At 52.5% G+C, this 18113-nt stretch overlaps 3 protein-coding genes across 3 annotated transcripts; 2 read left to right on the forward strand and 1 right to left on the reverse strand.

The window, feature by feature from the left end:
- Positions 1 to 635: 635 nt before the first annotated feature.
- On the reverse strand, positions 636 to 2799 carry BO80DRAFT_208757 (translation initiation factor 4B). Its single transcript, XM_025714287.1, has 7 exons — positions 2662 to 2799; positions 2506 to 2562; positions 2406 to 2450; positions 2342 to 2344; positions 2215 to 2289; positions 1872 to 2162; positions 636 to 1819 (listed from the first exon to the last, which is right to left on the reverse strand). The coding sequence occupies exons 1-7, from the start codon at positions 2663 to 2665 to the stop codon at positions 807 to 809; spliced, it is 1488 nt and encodes a 495-aa protein (XP_025579118.1). The 5' UTR covers positions 2666 to 2799; the 3' UTR covers positions 636 to 806.
- Positions 2800 to 5054: 2255 nt separating this feature from the next.
- BO80DRAFT_490960 (uncharacterized protein) lies at positions 5055 to 7982 on the forward strand. The gene is made up of 7 exons (XM_025723667.1): positions 5055 to 5562; positions 5628 to 5705; positions 5838 to 6370; positions 6691 to 6781; positions 6884 to 6997; positions 7054 to 7170; positions 7256 to 7982. Exons 1-7 carry the CDS (start codon positions 5310 to 5312, stop codon positions 7564 to 7566), a joined length of 1497 nt encoding a protein of 498 aa, XP_025579119.1. The 5' UTR covers positions 5055 to 5309; the 3' UTR covers positions 7567 to 7982.
- Positions 7983 to 8810: 828 nt separating this feature from the next.
- Positions 8811 to 17966, forward strand: BO80DRAFT_208945 (FMP27 family protein). Its single transcript, XM_025714288.1, has 4 exons — positions 8811 to 13552; positions 13602 to 17525; positions 17576 to 17676; positions 17724 to 17966. The coding sequence occupies exons 1-4, from the start codon at positions 8966 to 8968 to the stop codon at positions 17782 to 17784; spliced, it is 8673 nt and encodes a 2890-aa protein (XP_025579120.1). The 5' UTR covers positions 8811 to 8965; the 3' UTR covers positions 17785 to 17966.
- The last annotated feature ends 147 nt before the right edge of the window (positions 17967 to 18113 follow it).

The raw sequence follows: 18113 nt of genomic DNA on the forward strand, positions 1-18113 counted from the left end.
AGCAAATTACGAGCGAATTAATCAGACGGCGACCGCCAGGCAAAGAGATACAAATACAGATTCAGAGATATCCCATGTACGCAGCAGCACTCCATCGCAATGCAAAGTCCGTTCAAAAGGCAAGACTAAGGCAAAAGACAGCGACCGTGGTGGTGGTGGTGGTGGTTGTTGTTGAACGTAATCTTATTCGTATGGCTGCCTCGTCAACTAGAAGGGGGGGGGCTCCGGTATGAACAAGAATGAACAGGACTCCACACGCCATCTCCCGGTTTCCAGAGCAAGACAGAGGTAGGAGAGGGGAACTTTCTGACAGCAAAAGGCCGACGGACGAATCGCGGGGCAAATTAATCGACGGGGTCTCAGCAATTCAAAGATAAAACGAGTACTCTTCTTCCTTCGCATCAGCCATAAGGGTCATTGCTGTATAACACTTCATCCACGTACATGGGAATAACTAGCTCGGAGAAACGTGAACAACACTAGGAAATGGGAAAAGAAAAAACTTTTCGACATGCTCGACGGATAAACAAGGGCTGAACCTGAATCCTAGATCTAGACGGAGGCGGCAACCCGTAGGGAAAAGAAAGGGAGAAGGTAAAAGCGAGGACGATAGGAACATCAAAACAATTGGACATCGACGTAACCAAAATCCACCGGGCCATGCACCACAGCGTTCGCTGGGACAGCCAGAAGCGACCAGGATCAGAGCCCGGAGAAGCAAGAGCGAGGGCTTCTCGTCACGATACGCATCTCGGGGCATGGCGCAAGGTTTCGGTCAGCTGATGACCAGCTTTGGGGTATCGGGTCTATGCGAACGTGCGGCCGCCACGGCGGTTGTTGCGCGGCTTCGAGCTCACGGTGCTCCAGCCCTCGTCGTCGGCGCCGGTCTCGGCAGGGCCGGACCTCCAGCTGCCGTTGGCCTTGCTGGGGGCAGCTTCAGTCGAGGCTTCGGCGCCCTTGGCAGCGGCAGCAGCCTCCTCCGTCTGGTCCTGATCCGCGGTCATGCCGCTCTCATCCTCGCCGGCCTGCCGGAGGATGTCGAAGTTCTTGCCACCCTGGGCGTGCTCAGCGGTGTCGCGGCCATTGGGATCCGCCGAAGATCCGGACTTCTCCTTGGGCTGGTCCTTGGCAGGACGCTGCTTCTCCGTCTTGTCGGTCTTCTCGGCCTTCGCCTTCTCGTCCGCTTCCTTCTTCTGGCGGATGGCGATCTGGCGACGTTCCTCGACCTCCTTCTCACGGGCGGCGGTGTCGATGGGCCGGGCACCACCGAAGGGGCTGGCCTTGGATTCCGCGCCGGCAGAGGGCGTGGAAGCGGCGTCGGTGACAGTCCGTTTTTGAAGGTTCAGACGAGGACGAGTCGCGGGAGCAGCAGGGGCAGCAGCAGGAGAAGGAGGGTTGCTAGACTCCTTGGCGGGCTGGTCGGGGCGCATCTTGGATCTCCATTGGTTGTCAAGGTCGGCAGCAGTAGGGGTGCGTTCTTGGAATTCGCGTCTCGGGGGGCGGGAGCCATCCTGAGAGCGTCCCTCACCCCAGGCGGGGGAGCTTCTTCTGAAACCAGGGCCATCGTCACCGCGGGGGCGGCCTTCTCTCACAGGTGCAGGTGGCGGGGAGAGAGGTCCCTTACGTTCCCAGTTGCTGAAATCACGGAACTTTCCATCACCCTCGAAGTTGCGACGGCCAGTGGCCCGTTCGCTACCGGCGTCAGACACGTTGTCGAGGTTGCGGCCGAAAGAGGAGCGGTCGGGCACACGACGCTGGGGAAGCTCCGGGAGGGGACCTCTGCGAGTCCAGTCAAATTCCTTGACATCACGCTCCTTGGCTATAGGAACCGTCAGCTGGAGCAGCAGATCATCCCCTGGAAGGACACTTACGAGGCTCAGCAATGCTAACACGAATGGCACGGCCCTGAAGGGTGGCGCCAGAGAGGTCGAGTGCCTTCTTCAGGCCATCGACAGTCTCGAACTCGACATATCCGAAGCCCTTGGGGGCCTTGGTCAACTTGTCCTCAACAACACGGACATTGGTTACACTGCAGTCAACAAAGAGGTCGGAGATATCGGCGGAGGTCGCATCAAACGACAGGTTTCCGACGTGAGCGGTGTAAGGGGGCTGGGTCGGGAGAGGCAGAGGCTCTCTCACAGCGTAGCCACCACGCTCACGCTCTTGTTCTCCATCAGCACCAACATCAACATCACACAGGGGCGGGTTCCGTACCACCAAAACCATTTCCGAAACCAGACGAGGGAGCAGCCGAGCGACGATCGCCTCCGTAGCTGGACTGAGCGGGAGCTGATGACTGTTTAGCATTATCCTGGGCGTGAAAGCATCGTGGCCAACGTACCGGCTAGAAGGGCATCAAGATTAGCAGAAGCGATGGACTGAATGGCATGGCATCGGTTACTTACCAGGCATAGGCATGTCCTCCATCTCGTCAGCCCAGGAACCGAAGTCTGTTTCCATTAGCACAGTCCATCCCCGCAACGATGCGAATCCACATGGACGTACTCTCGTCGGCCAAGAAGTTGCCCAGAGACATCTTCTGGGCTTTCTGCTTTGCGGGCGCTGTACGTAGATAGAGACATCAGTATCAAAGACCAGTCAGAGGATGCAAGATGGTGTAAATTGGGACAGTGCGCCGGATGAGGAGGGGTCGAGACGAACCCATGATTGCGGTTGTTCAAGAGTGGGAAACGCGCCAAGGGAGTTCCTGTGCGCGTCTCAGAATAAAGGATCACTAAAACGATAAGAGGGGGGGCTTCCGACAAGGAAGGGATCACAAATACGATGGGGGGGCGTTGAGTGATGGGGGATGCAGGAGAGCTCCGCAGTGAAGGGCAGAGGGGGAAAGTAGGTTAATCCGTGAGGATAATTTTTAGTGATGACGCTAGAAAAGTCAGCCTCAAAAAAGTGTTGGTGCGGCTTTGGGTTGGCCGCCTCGACCCAACCCGAGGGCTTTTTTCCACCTTTTTCCCTCGCGCTTTTGCGGAGAAAGTGTGTCTCTTCCCCCCTCTTCTCTCCACCCGGTGACTACTTTGGTCCGGTGACGGTGGATGGTTAACTTTTTTTCCCCTGCTGCTCCTATTGTTATGCTGGTGAATAATGTGAATGCTTCTCCGCCTGAATAGTAGGCCCATTCCGCACTGGGCCGAGCATTCATTGTTTGACTGTTTGGTTGTTTGGCCCATACTTGCTGCTACTTAGCCGACTCGCAGGCGCCCACCTTCCGGTTCTGACGTGCCATGCAGAATCCTTCTGGACCCTCTCTACATTCTTCATCAACCCAGGAATCTCCTGCTCTTGTTTCCGCTTCCTTTCACTCGACTTGGGCGGTTTTCTCTCAGACTGACATTATCCCAGCAAGATGGCATTACTACTGATCAGAATAGGCGCCCCCGGGCCCAGAAACCGGTCCTCGATAGACGCGTCTTGACACTCATCCTTCTCAAGTAAACGCTCATGCTCAATTCTCCTCCGGCAATGATCACGGCTCAGCAAGTGAGGACAACACAGATTATTGTTATTCAATGTTTACCGTGTTTGGGGGTGCTAGACTTATCGCACGATCATGCACAGTCATGAAAACTTCGTCGCCAGCAAACAAAGACAATCACGAGCTACCGTCATGTCTCAGAATTCGGAGACGCATTAATGGACTCGACTTGGAGGTTATACTGCCTTCTGGGATGGGCGACACTCGTTCAGTCTACCATTCGCGGTTGATGTACGGTGCCAATTCCATCAACTCTCGATCGAAGAAGGGTCATTCGCAGTCGCCACTGTCTTAAAACATATGGATTCAGGATACCGGCACATTGGACAGACAGATCGAATGGACGGGGTTCGCACGTCGACTTTCCATGGACAAGCGTCAAATCGAGCCCCTGTCACTCACTGATGGGTAGACGCAGCTGGACAACGCAGGGACTAATCCTGCTGATGCTGCGCTAAACCCTTGGTTAAAGCCCCAAGCTCCTTTCTGCTTTGTCCCAGGTTAACGCACGCATTTGGCCTTTTGCACACTGGCTGTCATCTTAATCTTGAGTGTGTTGGGGCCCGGTGCGGATCGTTGTCCGAACGGCATGCAAGGTATGATGCATGAGCGACGTACCAAATTCTGGATACGTCTTAGTGAGCATACTTGATGGTCTGCCAAGTGGCTTCTGGAAGCCACAAAGCTCGTGAAACTACGAGGATCAGTCCTCAAAGATTCAACGTTTCGTAGATGCAAAAATCAATGGCCAGTCCCCGCGCTGCACGTAGTGAATTGAGCAGCTGCTCTAGACCCTTGTTTCGTCAACACGCCAACATGTACGAGTTATGTGACCCGCGCTCCACCGCAGGTAGCTCCCACCCATGCGTCCCGCAGCGGGGAGTCAAGATCTGCGGGTCGTCAGATACCCTACTCATGTACTATGGTACTCAAAGGATGACGGCTCGATGCCCTTGTCTTCTGGCATTTGTCCAGCTAGGAAGAGATCATCTCTAGCGTTCTTTCTACTAGTATCCTCATGTCAGTTTCTGCTCCATGCCTCAAACGTAGTCCGAAGATTTGTCTATGCATTGCCTAAAGATGCTGCCTCGAAGATATTCCACCTCTTCTGCCGACTATTAGACCAGACCCTTATAGATCAGGGTGGGTTCTACACTATTTGGATCCGTACTAAGTATGATCCACTGAGATCGGCATCCTGTTTGCCATCAAGACTCAGATATATATCCTAGAAGCTTCAAGTGCCAAGTCTGGGCCAAAGATCCTTCATGAGGAAAATTGCAGATAAGGTAGCAATATTTTACAAAGTAGACAAGCTCCACATACCAGCACAAGCAAACTGAAGCATCAATATTGGATAAAGAACATATGGACAGGGAGGCAAAAGTTTTGAAGTCGCTGTTTGTTGATTCTTTTGGTGGACCCGCTTTGATAGCGGGAAGATCAAGGCACCGATCCGCTGCCCAGGCACACACACCACCGGCGCTGACATCATCCAACTCGGCTTTTGTCGGACTCTGGACGATGATGTTCGGCTTTTGGAACTGCATCTGTATTGTGGGGCCTGCCCTCTGCCACTCCCCCAGGGGGCCCTTTATCACTGAGTTTGTTGCATGATAATTCATCTAGTGACACTGCTTTGCCCCTGGTTCCACACTTCGGCATTGACTCTGAACATCCTTCGCCCCCAGGCAAGATGGAGCCATACTGGATCCGCGACTTTATAAGTCGCAGTATACCAATTTAGTCCCAATCTTCTGCTTGCTTACTATAGTCGCCTTACATCTCACCTATATAACAGATTCGCTTCTATCACAACATGGCTCTTGTCCAGCGCACGATCCCTAGGGCGATCAAGGTTGCTGGTGTGGCTGGCCTTGCCGGCCTAGGCATCTACTGCACGAAACAGTTCCCCACAGTATTCGCCGAATCCAACGAACCAAAAACAGTCTTTTCCGGTCTGGGATTCACCACTTTACGCTTGCAGAGCATCAAGACCGTCAATCACAACACGAAGCGGCTTGTCTTCGAATATTCCGATGAAACAGCCCGCAGTGGCTTGACTTTGACTTGTAGGCATCTCCTAGAAAGCAGAAAGCATATGTCTATTGTCGGTCTAGATTGCTGACATACATAGCGGCACTACTGGCAATCACTCAACCGGAAGGACGCTGGCTCCCAGTTGTTCGACCGTATACTCCTATAAGTGACTTGGGTAGGCGATCCTGTACCCTATCCAACATAACTCGTGATTTGCATGGAGATGGCTTGCCTCTAAGCCGGTGAAAGCAAACTTACAATCGAGAGTCTCGTTGTGTCAGATCATGGTTACTGATTAATTTCACAGATGAACCAGGCCGTCTCGAACTTATGGTCAAGAAATACCCCGAAGGAAAGGCTAGTGGTTATTTGCATTCCTTGAAGCCAGGAGATTCACTCAAATTTGCCGCTTCCTTGAAAGGATATCAATGGAAACTAAATGAGTTCTCCCAAGTCTATCTCTTGGCCGGTGGTGCTGGAATCACGCCAATTTTCCAGCTTATCAGAGGCGTCCTGAAGAACCCTCAAGATCAAACGAAGATGACTCTTATTTTTGGTGTCAACTCTGAGGAGGATCTGCTTCTGAAGGAGGAGCTTGATCATTATGCCACAGAATTCCCTGACCGTTTCAAGGTTCAGTACACTGTTAGCCATCCAAAAGAGAACTCTTCCTACGGGAAGGGCTATATCAACGAGGAGCTTCTCAGGAGTGCCTTCCAGGGCCCTACCAAGAACACAAAGGTTTTTGTTTGCGGCCCTCCGGCGATGGAGGATGCCCTTGTCGGATCGAACAGATCGCCTGAAGGTATCCTGAGTCTACTGGGATTCTCAAAGGACCAGGTCCATAAATTCTAGAGCTGACGGACCCGGTGCGTTTGTTTGTAAATAGTTTTGGTGTGAAATGTACATGGTGGAGAGTGCAAAACATATTGCGTTAGATTGTACTTTATTAATGACAAGAGCATTCAGGGCCGAAAATGATAATACCAGATAGATTCCAGTATTCCTTCATCAATTGAAAATATATGAGTAGATAGATACAGCCAGCGACTGGATTAGGTAATCACATTGAGCGTGCTGGATCACGTGAACCGGTGCAGTTTTCCATGATAGATGTTAGCCATTTTGCCTCTGACCTGGCTGTCTTGCGAGCTGCAGAGTCCATCACAGCAAAGATGAGTGGTCAAACCAGGTCATTGTATCCGGAGCCCAATGTGCTAATCTCCTCCCTGAAAGTGGGAGCCGTGAGTGGTGAGTGACCAATCCCTTCCGGTGATGAACGGTCGGCCGGCTTCAATTCAGGGCCACCTGCCCGAGGTGTATTGCAACCATCCTACTCACATGCTATAACAGGCTCTGCTGGTCTCGTGTATGGAGGCATATCAGGTGTCATCCGGTCTCCCCACCCGGTGATCCATTCGATCTCGTGCGGAATCCACTGGTTTGTCTGTGGAACCTCCTTCTGGTGTGAGTTCCCCTTTCTACCCCTTATAGATGCGACAATAATCCTAAGTGTGCTACAGGGTTGAGGAGCAACATTTTGAAGCACCATTACAAAGATCAATCCACCCCCAAGCAACGGGCTTATGTCAGCGCCCTCTCCGGGGGTGTTGCTGGAGGGGCTGTTACGCGGTTAATGGGTGAGTTGATTCCATTGATCCTCCTTTTTCCTATTTAAGGGAGAAAAGGTGGTGTTACGGTTGGGGTGCTGATGTTCGGTGCTAGGCGGCCGGCTTGTCCCAGGGCTAGTTGTTTTTTCGTTAGTAGGCTATGTCGGGCAAAGCTCGTATAATGCGATCGACGCATGGCAAATGGAGAACGCGAATACCCCTTCTAAGCCGTTTCTGCAGCGCATGGCCGACTCCAAATGGATCCCGCTTAAGTCACTTTCGGATGATGACTACCGGGGCATCCTGAGTGAGAAATTATTGAGCATCGAGGCTGAGATTGCACTCCTTGATGAGAAGATCGAGGAACTCGAAAAATTCAAGTCTACTGAACTGGAGTCGGCAGTCTCGGATCCTGCAGCTAAGTAGCCGTGTTCGATGGCCACTAGCAATTCGGCTATAGGCGAGGAAAAAAAAGGTACGACCAATCTTGAATGGCCGTCGTCGATCTTACATGTCCGATCTGTCTAAGGAGGAGACTACTGTAAATGATCGGGGTGGCTGTAGATCGGTCGCCTCCAGGGTAGGGATTCCATCGGCATCATGTTGCACTTGCCCGCAGGGGCGTGGTGCTCACATGGGGGTTTAAGTTACGACTCAACCTTCGACCACGGTGTTGGCCTCGAATGGGCCTCGAATGGGCCACTCAGTCCGGCTGGCCCCGGGGGTGCTATTCCATGTTCCATCATTCCTTGAAACCTCCGGAAGGAGATAACCTTTCTCATGTATCATATCGCCCCCCAAGCATGTATCTAATTGAAACAAGACTTCGTATAACTAAGAAGAAGGGTGCTGCATAATGTAACACCGGTTGCGACCGACCTGTTTCTTGTTGTTAAACACGCCGGGTCGAGATTGCTGATTGGTTGAAAGTGCTGGGAAGGTTTCTCGAGGGATTCCCAATGGCGGTTTCTTGGGGAGAATGCTGCGCTGGAACGAGTCAAGAGACCCGATAGCCACCTTGGACGGAGTAGGTATGTAGGTACCTGAATCCAACGGGGGATTGTTGTGCTGGTAAGCTTTGGTGAGGATGAGAGCCTCGAGCAGGGGGAATGAAACAGGGCCCGATCGCCCCAGCAGAGCTGAGGCTTGCCCCATTCCGGCCAGACTACGACGTACATTCTACTAAGTCGGTATCGTACAGGGAGGCTCGGAAGCTGCAGCGAACCCACACTTTCTCAGCAGCAAAGCCGAGCCAGCCGGACGGTCCGGCCAGAAAACAACTCTCCGTTGGACCAGTGAGAAGCCCCGGTGGGCGGCCCTCCGCTTCCAGTCTTGTCCGCGACGGGTTCGACCTTTCCGCCGCTGACAGGTTGCCGCTCCATTGGTTTGGCATCTATGGCTCGCCCTTCCGATCATCCACACCTTTCATCATCCGCTCCGTGAAAGACGGCTGCTGTGGTGAGGTCGATCGAACAGAAAAGAAGTCACCTCTCGAATCGCAAAAGCATGACTGACGTACGGCTGCTTCGTTTTCATCCCGCCGCTTTTTCGACCCCTCTACAGTTCTCCTCTTAACGGAGACCTGTTCTTTTACCCGATCCGCAGAAGTAAACCCCCCTCTCCCCTCTCTTCAGGAGGGTTTCGCTGGATCGCCTTGGGGGAGCTCCTGTGAATGTATAGACAAGCCTACTGCCCCCTCTGGCTTTTTCTCACCTTCGCATTCCTTTTAGATCCACGCAGCGGTCGCCGGCAACATCTCCATGGTTTCTTGCTTGACGGTTGCCCACCCTGTGCAACGGATCAGTCCTGCTGATCGCGAACTACGATGACGCTTTTCAGCCCGACCACGGTTCTCGTGGGCTTCCTCCTCCTCTACCTCTCCTCCTTTTTGATCTTCGCCATCGTCCGTATCGCGACAGGAATTTCGATTCAACGAATAGGGTATTTTTCTCTTCGCCGCATTGCCTACGTTCCCCGAGATGGTGTACAGATCGAACTCCGTGGCCTCGGCCTTTCTTTACACCCACCATCGTTTGCGCAACCGACATGGCTCAGTATTCGACTGACCGAGCTGAAACTGACACTGGATCCTTCGGCTTTGGGAAAGGGGAAGAAGGTTCCCAGCAAGTCCGATGTGTCGGAATCTCAAGGCTCCTCGGAGGAGTCGGCCAAATCGGAGGATCAGGAAGACACCCCTTCTAGCACCAAGAGGAGTAAGACATGGAAGAATTTGACCCGCATGAAGGAACAGGTGAAGCGATTGCATCGGCAGATTCATTGGTTGAAATTGGTGGATGTCGTCGCCGTCAACACGACCGTCAATGTTCTCGAAGCTGGCCAGATTCAGGTTGGATCCTTGTCCCTGGGAGTCGACACGAGGCGCAAGATGGTGGATCGAGGAAAACTATTCATTCGGCGCAAGAGCAATGATTTCAGCGAGCAACGACCGGCAGAGTGGGTGATGAATGTACAGAACGTGCTGCTCGGGATTGATGGAGGGGAGCCAACTGAAGTGCTGGACAATGTTCGGGTCAACATCCATGGGATTCTCTACAAGGACCTCGAGGGCCTGAGAGATGCGTCTATTGCTTTTAAGATTGGGCGGATGCATATCCCATACGATGACGTGGTGACACTGATGCAGCGCATCAAACAACTTCGACAATCCTCTGCGGAGCCCGCCACGAACGAAACCGATGACGAGGTTTCCTTCTCAGACTTTGTGGAGGAGTTAGACCAGCCCGGAAGCCGAGATGACACAATCGTGCAGGCAGTCGCGGACTCGAAAGAATTTGCCGGATCAATCCTTCGCGGAATACAGGGGATACAGGTGGCTCTGAGTTTCTTCAGATTATCTCGGGCTTTTCAACCCCCTTCGTCAAAGCAAGACCCCGTGTATCTGAACGTGGTATCGCATGAGCTTGGCATCGATCTCCATCGAATGGACCAAAAGAGTCCCGCCCATCGCATGTATTTCCAGCGCAATGATGTCGCCCACCAGGCCCTTCTGGCGGCCATCTCGGTTTCGGTCAGCTTGGACGATGCCTCGGGGGAGACGGATAACATTCTCTATATTCCAATGGCTACGACAACAATCAAAACCACCCTCCCTTCAAAGACTATCAGCTCTTTCGATGACCATAATCCCGAGGAGCGCAATACGAATATTCTATTTGCTAACCTTGTGGTGACGTCTCCGTCGCTTGATCTAGAGCCAAAACAGGTCTCCCGGCTCTTGGGGCTGGCTCAGGCCAAGAAGGCGCCTTCCCGGGGGAAGAAAAGGGATAATCATCGATTGATATCCCGGCTGCTCCCCAAAGCCAGCATCAAAGTATCGGTTCATGAACCTGTGGTCCGGTTTGTCCTCCCAATCACGAACCCTTCCGACACCCCTAGCGACGATTATAATCTACTCATTTCCTCTATATCCGCTATATCTCTTGACATTGAATCTTCGCATTCGTCAGAAGGCGGGGTTCACTACTCGCTGTCCTCTATTTACCGAGTGGCCTCACACAAGCTATATTACCAGACCCCGTCTGGGGTGAAACATAATCTCTTGACAACAGAGGGACTGGAGTTCAAGGTGCTCCTGAGTGCATCCCCAGAAGTACGAGTAATTGCGTCAGGAAGTCTGAATACCTGCTCTGCACACATGGTGAATGATGAAGTGAACCGAGGCATCCACCAAGTCCTTGAGCAGTTCCGGGCTCAAACACGGCATAGGAGGAAGGCTTCCATGTCATTCGAGGAGCGGAAACCTAGTGTCCTCCGACGAATTCCTCCATGGTTGCTTCGATTCCAGTTTGAAGCTACTGGTCTCAGCTTGGAAATTGCTGGTGTTGACACCAGTGTATCAGAGGTTTCACGTGGCGTCTCGTTCCAGCTTCAGTCGTGGACCGCGGACTACAGAGTCCAGAAATCAGAACCGGCGACTGTAAGCTTTGCCAGAAGGCGTACCCCGAGTCATTCTACAATCGGCGATGAGTCGTCATTCCGGTTTCCCCCTACGTCTCCTCCGAGACAGAAACAAGTGGGTGCCACGGATGGAAGGCGACTAGCCCTTCATGTCCGCGGCTTCGAGGGCTTTGTCATAGAATCGGAAGACTACCTGGAATCCGAACCCTTTTTCTCGCTGCCAAGATTCGAGGTGGCATTAAGCACGATGAGTGATCGGCTTGGTCCGATATTCAACGTCAACTCCGTGTTCAAGGGAGTCTATCTACAGTACTCCCTCTATCGATACTATTGCCTCCGGGTAGCTGCATCTGTGGTCCAGGAAGCTTTCATGAGGAAAGCGCCGGAAATGCCTGAGCCTACATCCCCGATAGCAAAGGAGTTCGCCTACCCCTCATCCCCACGTACTTCAGCAAGAAGCGAGCTTGTTACTGTGGATGTCCGAGCAACTGTCATACAGCTGAAGACCTTTATGCCGGCGGACCCTCCGATGCTGGTTCAAATCTACGGGGTAACGGCTGGTTCCCATCGCCTCTCTGCTCCATTTGCAAAGGCACATCTCATTCGGTTGCATGCAGAAGCGCCGAAGCTCAAGGGTGTTTGGGCCAGAATAGTGAGCATGAACAACGTCCGGGTTGACTTGCGCAAGATGAAACTCAAGCAAGGCACCAGCCTTATTGAGCAAAAGTCAATAGACATTTGGGCTGATTTCATCCGACTGGGAGTGCCACATCACATGGTAATGCATCGCGTCTTTGACAATGTGATTAACACTTCAAAAGCGCTCAAGCAGCTCCATGAACGATTCCAAAACCACACGTCTGAATTTGGAGCAGCAAGAGGACCGGAGCAGCCGAAAAAGATACCCAGGGTGTCGGTGCGGAGCAAAGCTTTGCTTTTTGAACTGGAAGACGATGCTTTTGAGTGGAAGCTTGGTTGCATCTATCGAACGGGGCTTCTAGAACAGCGTCAGCGCTTGGCCCGGGAGGAAGCATTCGAGCTCAAGCTTCAGAAGATCAAAGATTCGGATCAACGCCGCTCTTCGTCCAGACTTCGGGCTAGGTCTAGCCACCGAACTCTTCGTAGTGAGCGAGTAAGTCAGGATTCGAGGAGAAGCAAAAGCGCCGATCCCAAACCGCGGAAGAGTTTGCATGATGACATGCATGGCCGTGGAAAGAAATTTCGCTACGACACCGAGGGCGCTGCCTGCTTGTCTTCCGAATCCAAGATTTCAGCAGAGAATGCCTGGTATCGGCTCCAAGAGCATAACTCACGGTCTTGGAAAGATAAGATTGATTCTGCTCTACGGTTCCAGGGCACATCTATCAAGGAGGTGCGAAACCTATTCTCCGGCGCTGACGAGCCGCCTGAAGATGTGCAAGAGACGGAAACTGTACTGTCCATTCCGAATCGGCCTGCTCTTTTGGCTGCCTTGATAAGTGACATCAACCTTGTCATCGACAAGCCGTTTTTCCCTCTGGAAGATTACCCCAAGTTCCTTCACAACGTTGGCAAAGGTATACCGATGTCGACGCAATATGCGCTGCTGGTTCCCATGAGTATACAGCTGGACATGGGAGAGGCGCGCGTCAATCTAAGAGACTATCCTTTGGATTTGTTGCATATCCCGGCTTTGCGCCCTGGACAGTCTCCGAGACTGCCCAGTTGGTCTCTTCGGACGAATCTTGTGATTGCCGAAGAGTACCGCGACTATAAGTCGGCTAGGCAAGTGAAGCTGGAATTGGTTCCCGCTACGGAGCTGCCAGATGGGTCCACGAGTCCTCCGTTCGCTATTGAGGTCTGGCGATCCGTATCTCCAGTTAAAACATACTCCGACCCTACCTTTGAGATCAATACGAGCCTCCCAACCAGCATCTCCTGGGGTATGTCTTATCAGCCTGTGATTCAAGATATGATGAAGATCATTGAAGGGTTCACCAAGACCGAGATCGATCCGTCTGATAGGGTCGGGTTCTGGGACAAGATCAGACTCAGCTTCCACTCTCGGATCAAGATTGTATGGAAGGAGGATGGAGATGTCCACCTACGTCTAAAGGGATCGCGTGACCCGTATGTGGTGACTGGGTTTGGAAGCGGATTCGTCATGTGCTGGCGCAAGGATGTCAAATGGGAGGTTCACACCAGTGATGATCCCAAGGAATTTATGAGCGTCCGCAGCGGAGAGTACGTGCTGGCGATACCGGATTATAGCCATGAAGCTCGGTACATGGCCGAAGCTACAGCCCAGGACTTGGAAAGCACATCCACTTCGAGCGACCTGAAGAATGCTGCTCATTTCAAGAAGGTCGTCATGAAACTTTCTGGTGACGTAAAATGGGCTGCCGGGTTGGTGTTCGAGCGCAACGTCGACGATGATCAGCGTTCATTCGAGTTCAAACCCCACTATGAAGTCGTCCTTCAAAATCCTGTCCATATTGACCCTGCGCAGCGAGAGGTAGGTCGGAAACTATCGTACGACGATGTACGCGGCTAACTTGGGGCAGACCTATGATGCTTATCGCGGGTTCCGTAGTAACCACATTCACCTGTCAATATCAGTTGTTGCTCCAGAAAGCAAGAATTGGTCCGTTGATACTGTCCAGCCATCGGCAAGCTACAATACCGTTCACTTGACCCCTCGCTTTTTCACCCACTTCTTCAACTGGTGGTCGCTTTTCTCGGGTGTCATGTCACTTCCTGTCCGGCAAGGACCCCTGTGGCCCGGCATTACCAAGACAAGCAAGAAGTTCAACCGCCATCTGGCCACTGTCAAGTACCAGTTGCTTTTCGCTCCCTTGTTTGTGGCTCACATTTACAAGCACAAGGATCGCGAAGACTATGCCGAGGATGTTGTGACCGCAACAGGCATTAAGGTCCGCCTGGATAGTCTGAAACTCGATGTCCATCAGAGACGAGAACAAGTCAAGACCCAAGCCAAGGGCCGCCTGAAGCAAACCAAGGCAAGCGCAATGCGGATTAACCAGGCCGAACTGGATCTGCAGTCTGCAGATTTCAGGGCCGTTTCAGCTAGTATAGAGGGGACCAATCTCGACGATATCGAAAACAACAAAGACGACATCCTATCGTCCTTCCAGCAACCTGTGGCCTCCGTCGACCTCTCTCGGTTTACGATTCCTGACCAGAATCTGGATTGGATTGACATGGATGATTTTGTGGAGCTGGATTGGATCCTACCTCAGGAGTCGAATCCCCGAACGCAGATCCTGCCGTTAGCGTTCACGCCGCGCTTTACGTATTTCCGCCAGACAGACCATGGCCAAATATGCCCTGACGAAACCGGGTACAGCACCTTTGGTGATGAGCCGACCCATGACTGCCTCATGTCGGGAAATAACGAACCCCGCCGGGTACAAATGGAGCTGATTCGAGAGCGCCTGGTTGCCGTCGAAGCACAAACTCGCGAATGCAATCGTACAATTGGCGAGCAAGAACTTCGTATGACCAGGGATGTCAACCCCGACCCTGCGCTCAAGAGTCAGCACAGCGACTATCTCCGACAGGCAGAAACGCTAATGCGACGACGGGCATTCCTGACCGCTGGGCTTCAGCGGATTGAAAGGCAACTGGCGCGGGAGGAGAAGATACCGATGGAGAGGAACCCTGAGGCTTTTGCCAATGACAGTGCTTCTCGGATGGGAACTGACTCGGACTCGACGAATGATGGCAAGGATGCCGACATGGACGGGTTATACTCAAGCCCCGAGGACGAACTAGCCAGCGACTTCAACAACAGATTCATCATCCACAACATCCAACTGAAATGGAACAATTCCCTGAGGAACATCATCCTGCGCTATATCCATCAAGTCAGCCAGCGGCGTGGATTTGTGTACTACATGTCTCGAAGAGCCGTTAAGTTCATTCTCGACATCGTTGATGAACAAAACAAGAACAAGCATAAGCATTCCAAGCTCTTCCGGACTGCTTCCAGACGCCCATCCGATGTCGGCGGCCTCGTGGACAGCGAAGATGACGACAGTGTCGAGGACCGTATTGAACAGCTGTTGAATGATGCGAAGCGTTTCGTGAATGCCGAAGAACAAGAACATCCGGACCAAAGGAGACCGAGTGCTGCTAAATCTGAGGAGATCAGCGAGAATATCGCGCCAGAATTTACCCCTCAAAACAGCTACCATCTGCGCCTCATCGCCCCGCAGATCCAACTGCAGAGCGAGAAAAATCAGAAGTCCGTGCTCGTGGTTGCCGCCAAAGGTATGCAACTCCAAGTGGTGTCCATTATGGATAAGGAGCGGGTGTCCGACGATGTCAGTGGTCTCGTTCAGCGCCGCTTCAACCTTTGCATGGATGGCGCCCAGTTCTTCGTGGCAACCCAAAAGAGTCTGATGAACCATTTGCAATTCTATGCCGGCAACAAGTATGGCAATCCCCCGGGATCGGCGTGGCCGCCTTGGCTGAACCTTGAGGCGCTGTTTGACTTTGAGCTGAACCCCTTTGGCTTCTCACGGATTATACAGAAGACTTCGGCCAGCTTGCGATACGACAAGTACAACAATCTCCGCCTAAAATACAACGAAGAGGTGGCGAAAGGTCAATCGGACCAACAGTATAGTATGCATGATGTGGAACCGAGAATGGATCACATCAGCGTCGACTTTCCTCACTTCCGTGCCATTTGCGACTCGGCGGAGTACTACTCCATGTACATTATTGTTCTGGACCTTCTTCTCTACAATGAACCTCTGGAGAAGGTCCGGAACGAACGCCTGGAGAGAATTATGCTCACATCCGACTTTAGTGATCTGAGGGGTGCACCGGAGATGGTTTTCAAGCTCCAGTCTCGCATCCGGCAACTCGAGGAGATCAAGGAACATTTCCAAATTCATGCCAAGTATCTGGATAAGCAAGGCTGGGAAGACCGGCTGGTGCTCGAAAATGATCTTACTCAATGCGAGGACGAGTTGTTCTTCCTGATGAAGGCCATCACCTCTTCACAGAGAAAGATTGACCCGAACATGTCCAAGGCACATGGAGTCCTCCGCTGGAACATTTCTGCAAGCGAGGTGGTGTGGCATCTGATGAAGGATCAAACCGAACCGCTGGTTGAGTTCCAGCTCCGGAATGCCGAATATGACCGTACAGACAACAGTGACGGCTCAAACCACAACTTGGTTGCTGTCGAACGATTGTATGGTCTGAACCTTCTTCCGGATGCGATATACCCGCAGATCATCGTGCCTTATCTTGACCAGGCCCGGGGTCTCAGCGGCCCTGATGATTGCATGATCAAGGTCAAATGGCATATGCTGGAGGCCGTTGCTGGTATTCCTGTTCTGGACGATTTCGAGGTATCGCTCTTCCCGCTCAAGGTTCAGCTGGAGCGGGAGCTGGGCCAGAAGGTGTTCGAGTACATGTTCCCTAACGTCGGTTCTACTGCGTTCGAGAATGGCGGATTCTCACCCTTCATGATCAAAAACATGAAGCCGCTCGACGAATCGTCCGACTCGGATGATGAGGAGAGCCCGACCTCTCAGGTACACCAGGAGCCGAGCGATCTTTCGACGGACGACTTGCCGTTGAAGGGCCCAGGGGCGATTGAGCTGAGGTTGCAACCGACACTGTCACTGTCCGAAGAGGCCAGACCCAAGTCGCATCACCGCCAGCTCCGAGGTCTCGCCATGACCCCTCTTCACAAGGATACCAAGGACAACCACATACGGCCCTCAACGAGCGGCGGATTGACCAAGAAGAGGTCAGTCGACAGTCTGCGGATGCTGTCCAGGCAACCTACCGAGAAATCCGTGGTTAACGGGTCGGGCGCTTCGTCTGCCAACGAAGAGAAGAAGAAATTCGCTCTTGGAAGAATACCAACCAAAGCCAGCAAGTCCAAAGACACTCCTGATGATTTGTCTCAGATGATGTCGCGTGCGTCGAACTACATGACGCTCGCTCATGTCAAGGTGCATGATGTGGTGTTGTGCCTGAGTTACAAAGGCAAGGGAGAACACAATTTGGAGGATCTGCACGACTTTGTCTTCCGACTGCCCGTCCTGGAATACCACAACAAGACATGGTCGAATCTCGACTTGGCCTTGCGACTCAAGAAGGATGTGATCAAGGCTTTAATCTCGCATGCGCCCGCCATCCTTGGTAACAAGTTCTCACATCATCGGCCTTCGAAGCAGCAGCAGAAACGGTACCGCGAACTAGCCAGCTCGTCTCAGGTTATGCACCAATCGGATAGCGCAGTGAATACGTCGGACAATGCCCAAAGCATGACCAGCGTGGACTCGAACAGCGAATATTCCGAGTCTCAACGATCTGGGAAATCCGGGACGTCTCCGCTGGTGCGGTCCAACTCTCTCGGATCGAGTATGCTCCATGAGCCCGGGGGTGTGTTATCGGACTCGCGTTCTGCGAGCGAAGTTGATGTGGATGCTCGTTGGGAAGTATGTTTGATGAAGCCAAACCGGATGGATGGTCGCTAATAGATTTCTAGCAATCTCGCAGAATTGTCAACCCTCCTACTCGGCCCATGACGTCGGGAAACGCAATGCCTAGGTCCCAGACGATCAAGACCTGGGACGAGCCCGAAGAGACGTGAGTGATCCCAGCTTGCTTTGATTGCAGCGTACTGACTTTTCCAGTGCGAGCCACAAGACGTCGATTCGCAACTTTGGCCGAAAACTGATCCCTTCACGAAAATGAGGCTTCGACTTTCCCTTTATATAAACCTGTCCCCTTTCTGTTTTTGTTATTTGGACATTCTGCCTCGCATTTTGCCGGTGATACCCCCAACGCAGTGGGTCGTATATAGGCGTCAACGCTTTTGGTTTCCTGTCTCCATCGCGCCGTCGATGTTTCCAGGTGTTCCAGGGGTATAGTGTGATTTACATCCTCTTCTTGTGCAAAGTTGGCTTTGGCTTTGTGGAAAGACTTATTAATCTTAGTTACGTGCTGCCTTGTCATGTGTTGTGAGTTGGGTGTGAGGGATTCAGAACTTGACTGAGTGCAGTGCGCATGGACATATTCTTGGG

The sequence above is a fragment of the Aspergillus ibericus genome, assembly GCF_003184845.1.
Source record: "Aspergillus ibericus CBS 121593 unplaced genomic scaffold BO80scaffold_5, whole genome shotgun sequence".
In the NCBI taxonomy this organism is placed as follows: domain Eukaryota; kingdom Fungi; phylum Ascomycota; class Eurotiomycetes; order Eurotiales; family Aspergillaceae; genus Aspergillus; species Aspergillus ibericus.

Bases quoted from the DNA above. Each gene is read 5' to 3' on its own strand.
- BO80DRAFT_208757 (XM_025714287.1), bottom strand. The intron at 2,451-2,505 runs GTACGTCCATGT...TAATGGAAACAG, and splicing joins CAACTTCTTGGCCGACGAGA to ACTTCGGTTCCTGGGCTGAC. The intron at 1,820-1,871 runs GTAAGTGTCCTT...CGGTTCCTATAG, and splicing joins TGTTAGCATTGCTGAGCCTC to CCAAGGAGCGTGATGTCAAG.
- BO80DRAFT_208945 (XM_025714288.1), top strand. From the start codon at position 8,966: ATGACGCTTTTCAGCCCGACCACGGTTCTCGTGGGCTTCCTCCTCCTC. The intron at 13,553-13,601 runs GTAGGTCGGAAA...AACTTGGGGCAG, and splicing joins TTGACCCTGCGCAGCGAGAG to ACCTATGATGCTTATCGCGG. The intron at 17,526-17,575 runs GTATGTTTGATG...ATAGATTTCTAG, and splicing joins ATGTGGATGCTCGTTGGGAA to CAATCTCGCAGAATTGTCAA.
- BO80DRAFT_490960 (XM_025723667.1), top strand. From the start codon at position 5,310: ATGGCTCTTGTCCAGCGCACGATCCCTAGGGCGATCAAGGTTGCTGGT. The intron at 5,706-5,837 runs GTAGGCGATCCT...TTAATTTCACAG, and splicing joins TACTCCTATAAGTGACTTGG to ATGAACCAGGCCGTCTCGAA. The intron at 7,171-7,255 runs GTGAGTTGATTC...GTTCGGTGCTAG, and splicing joins GGCTGTTACGCGGTTAATGG to GCGGCCGGCTTGTCCCAGGG.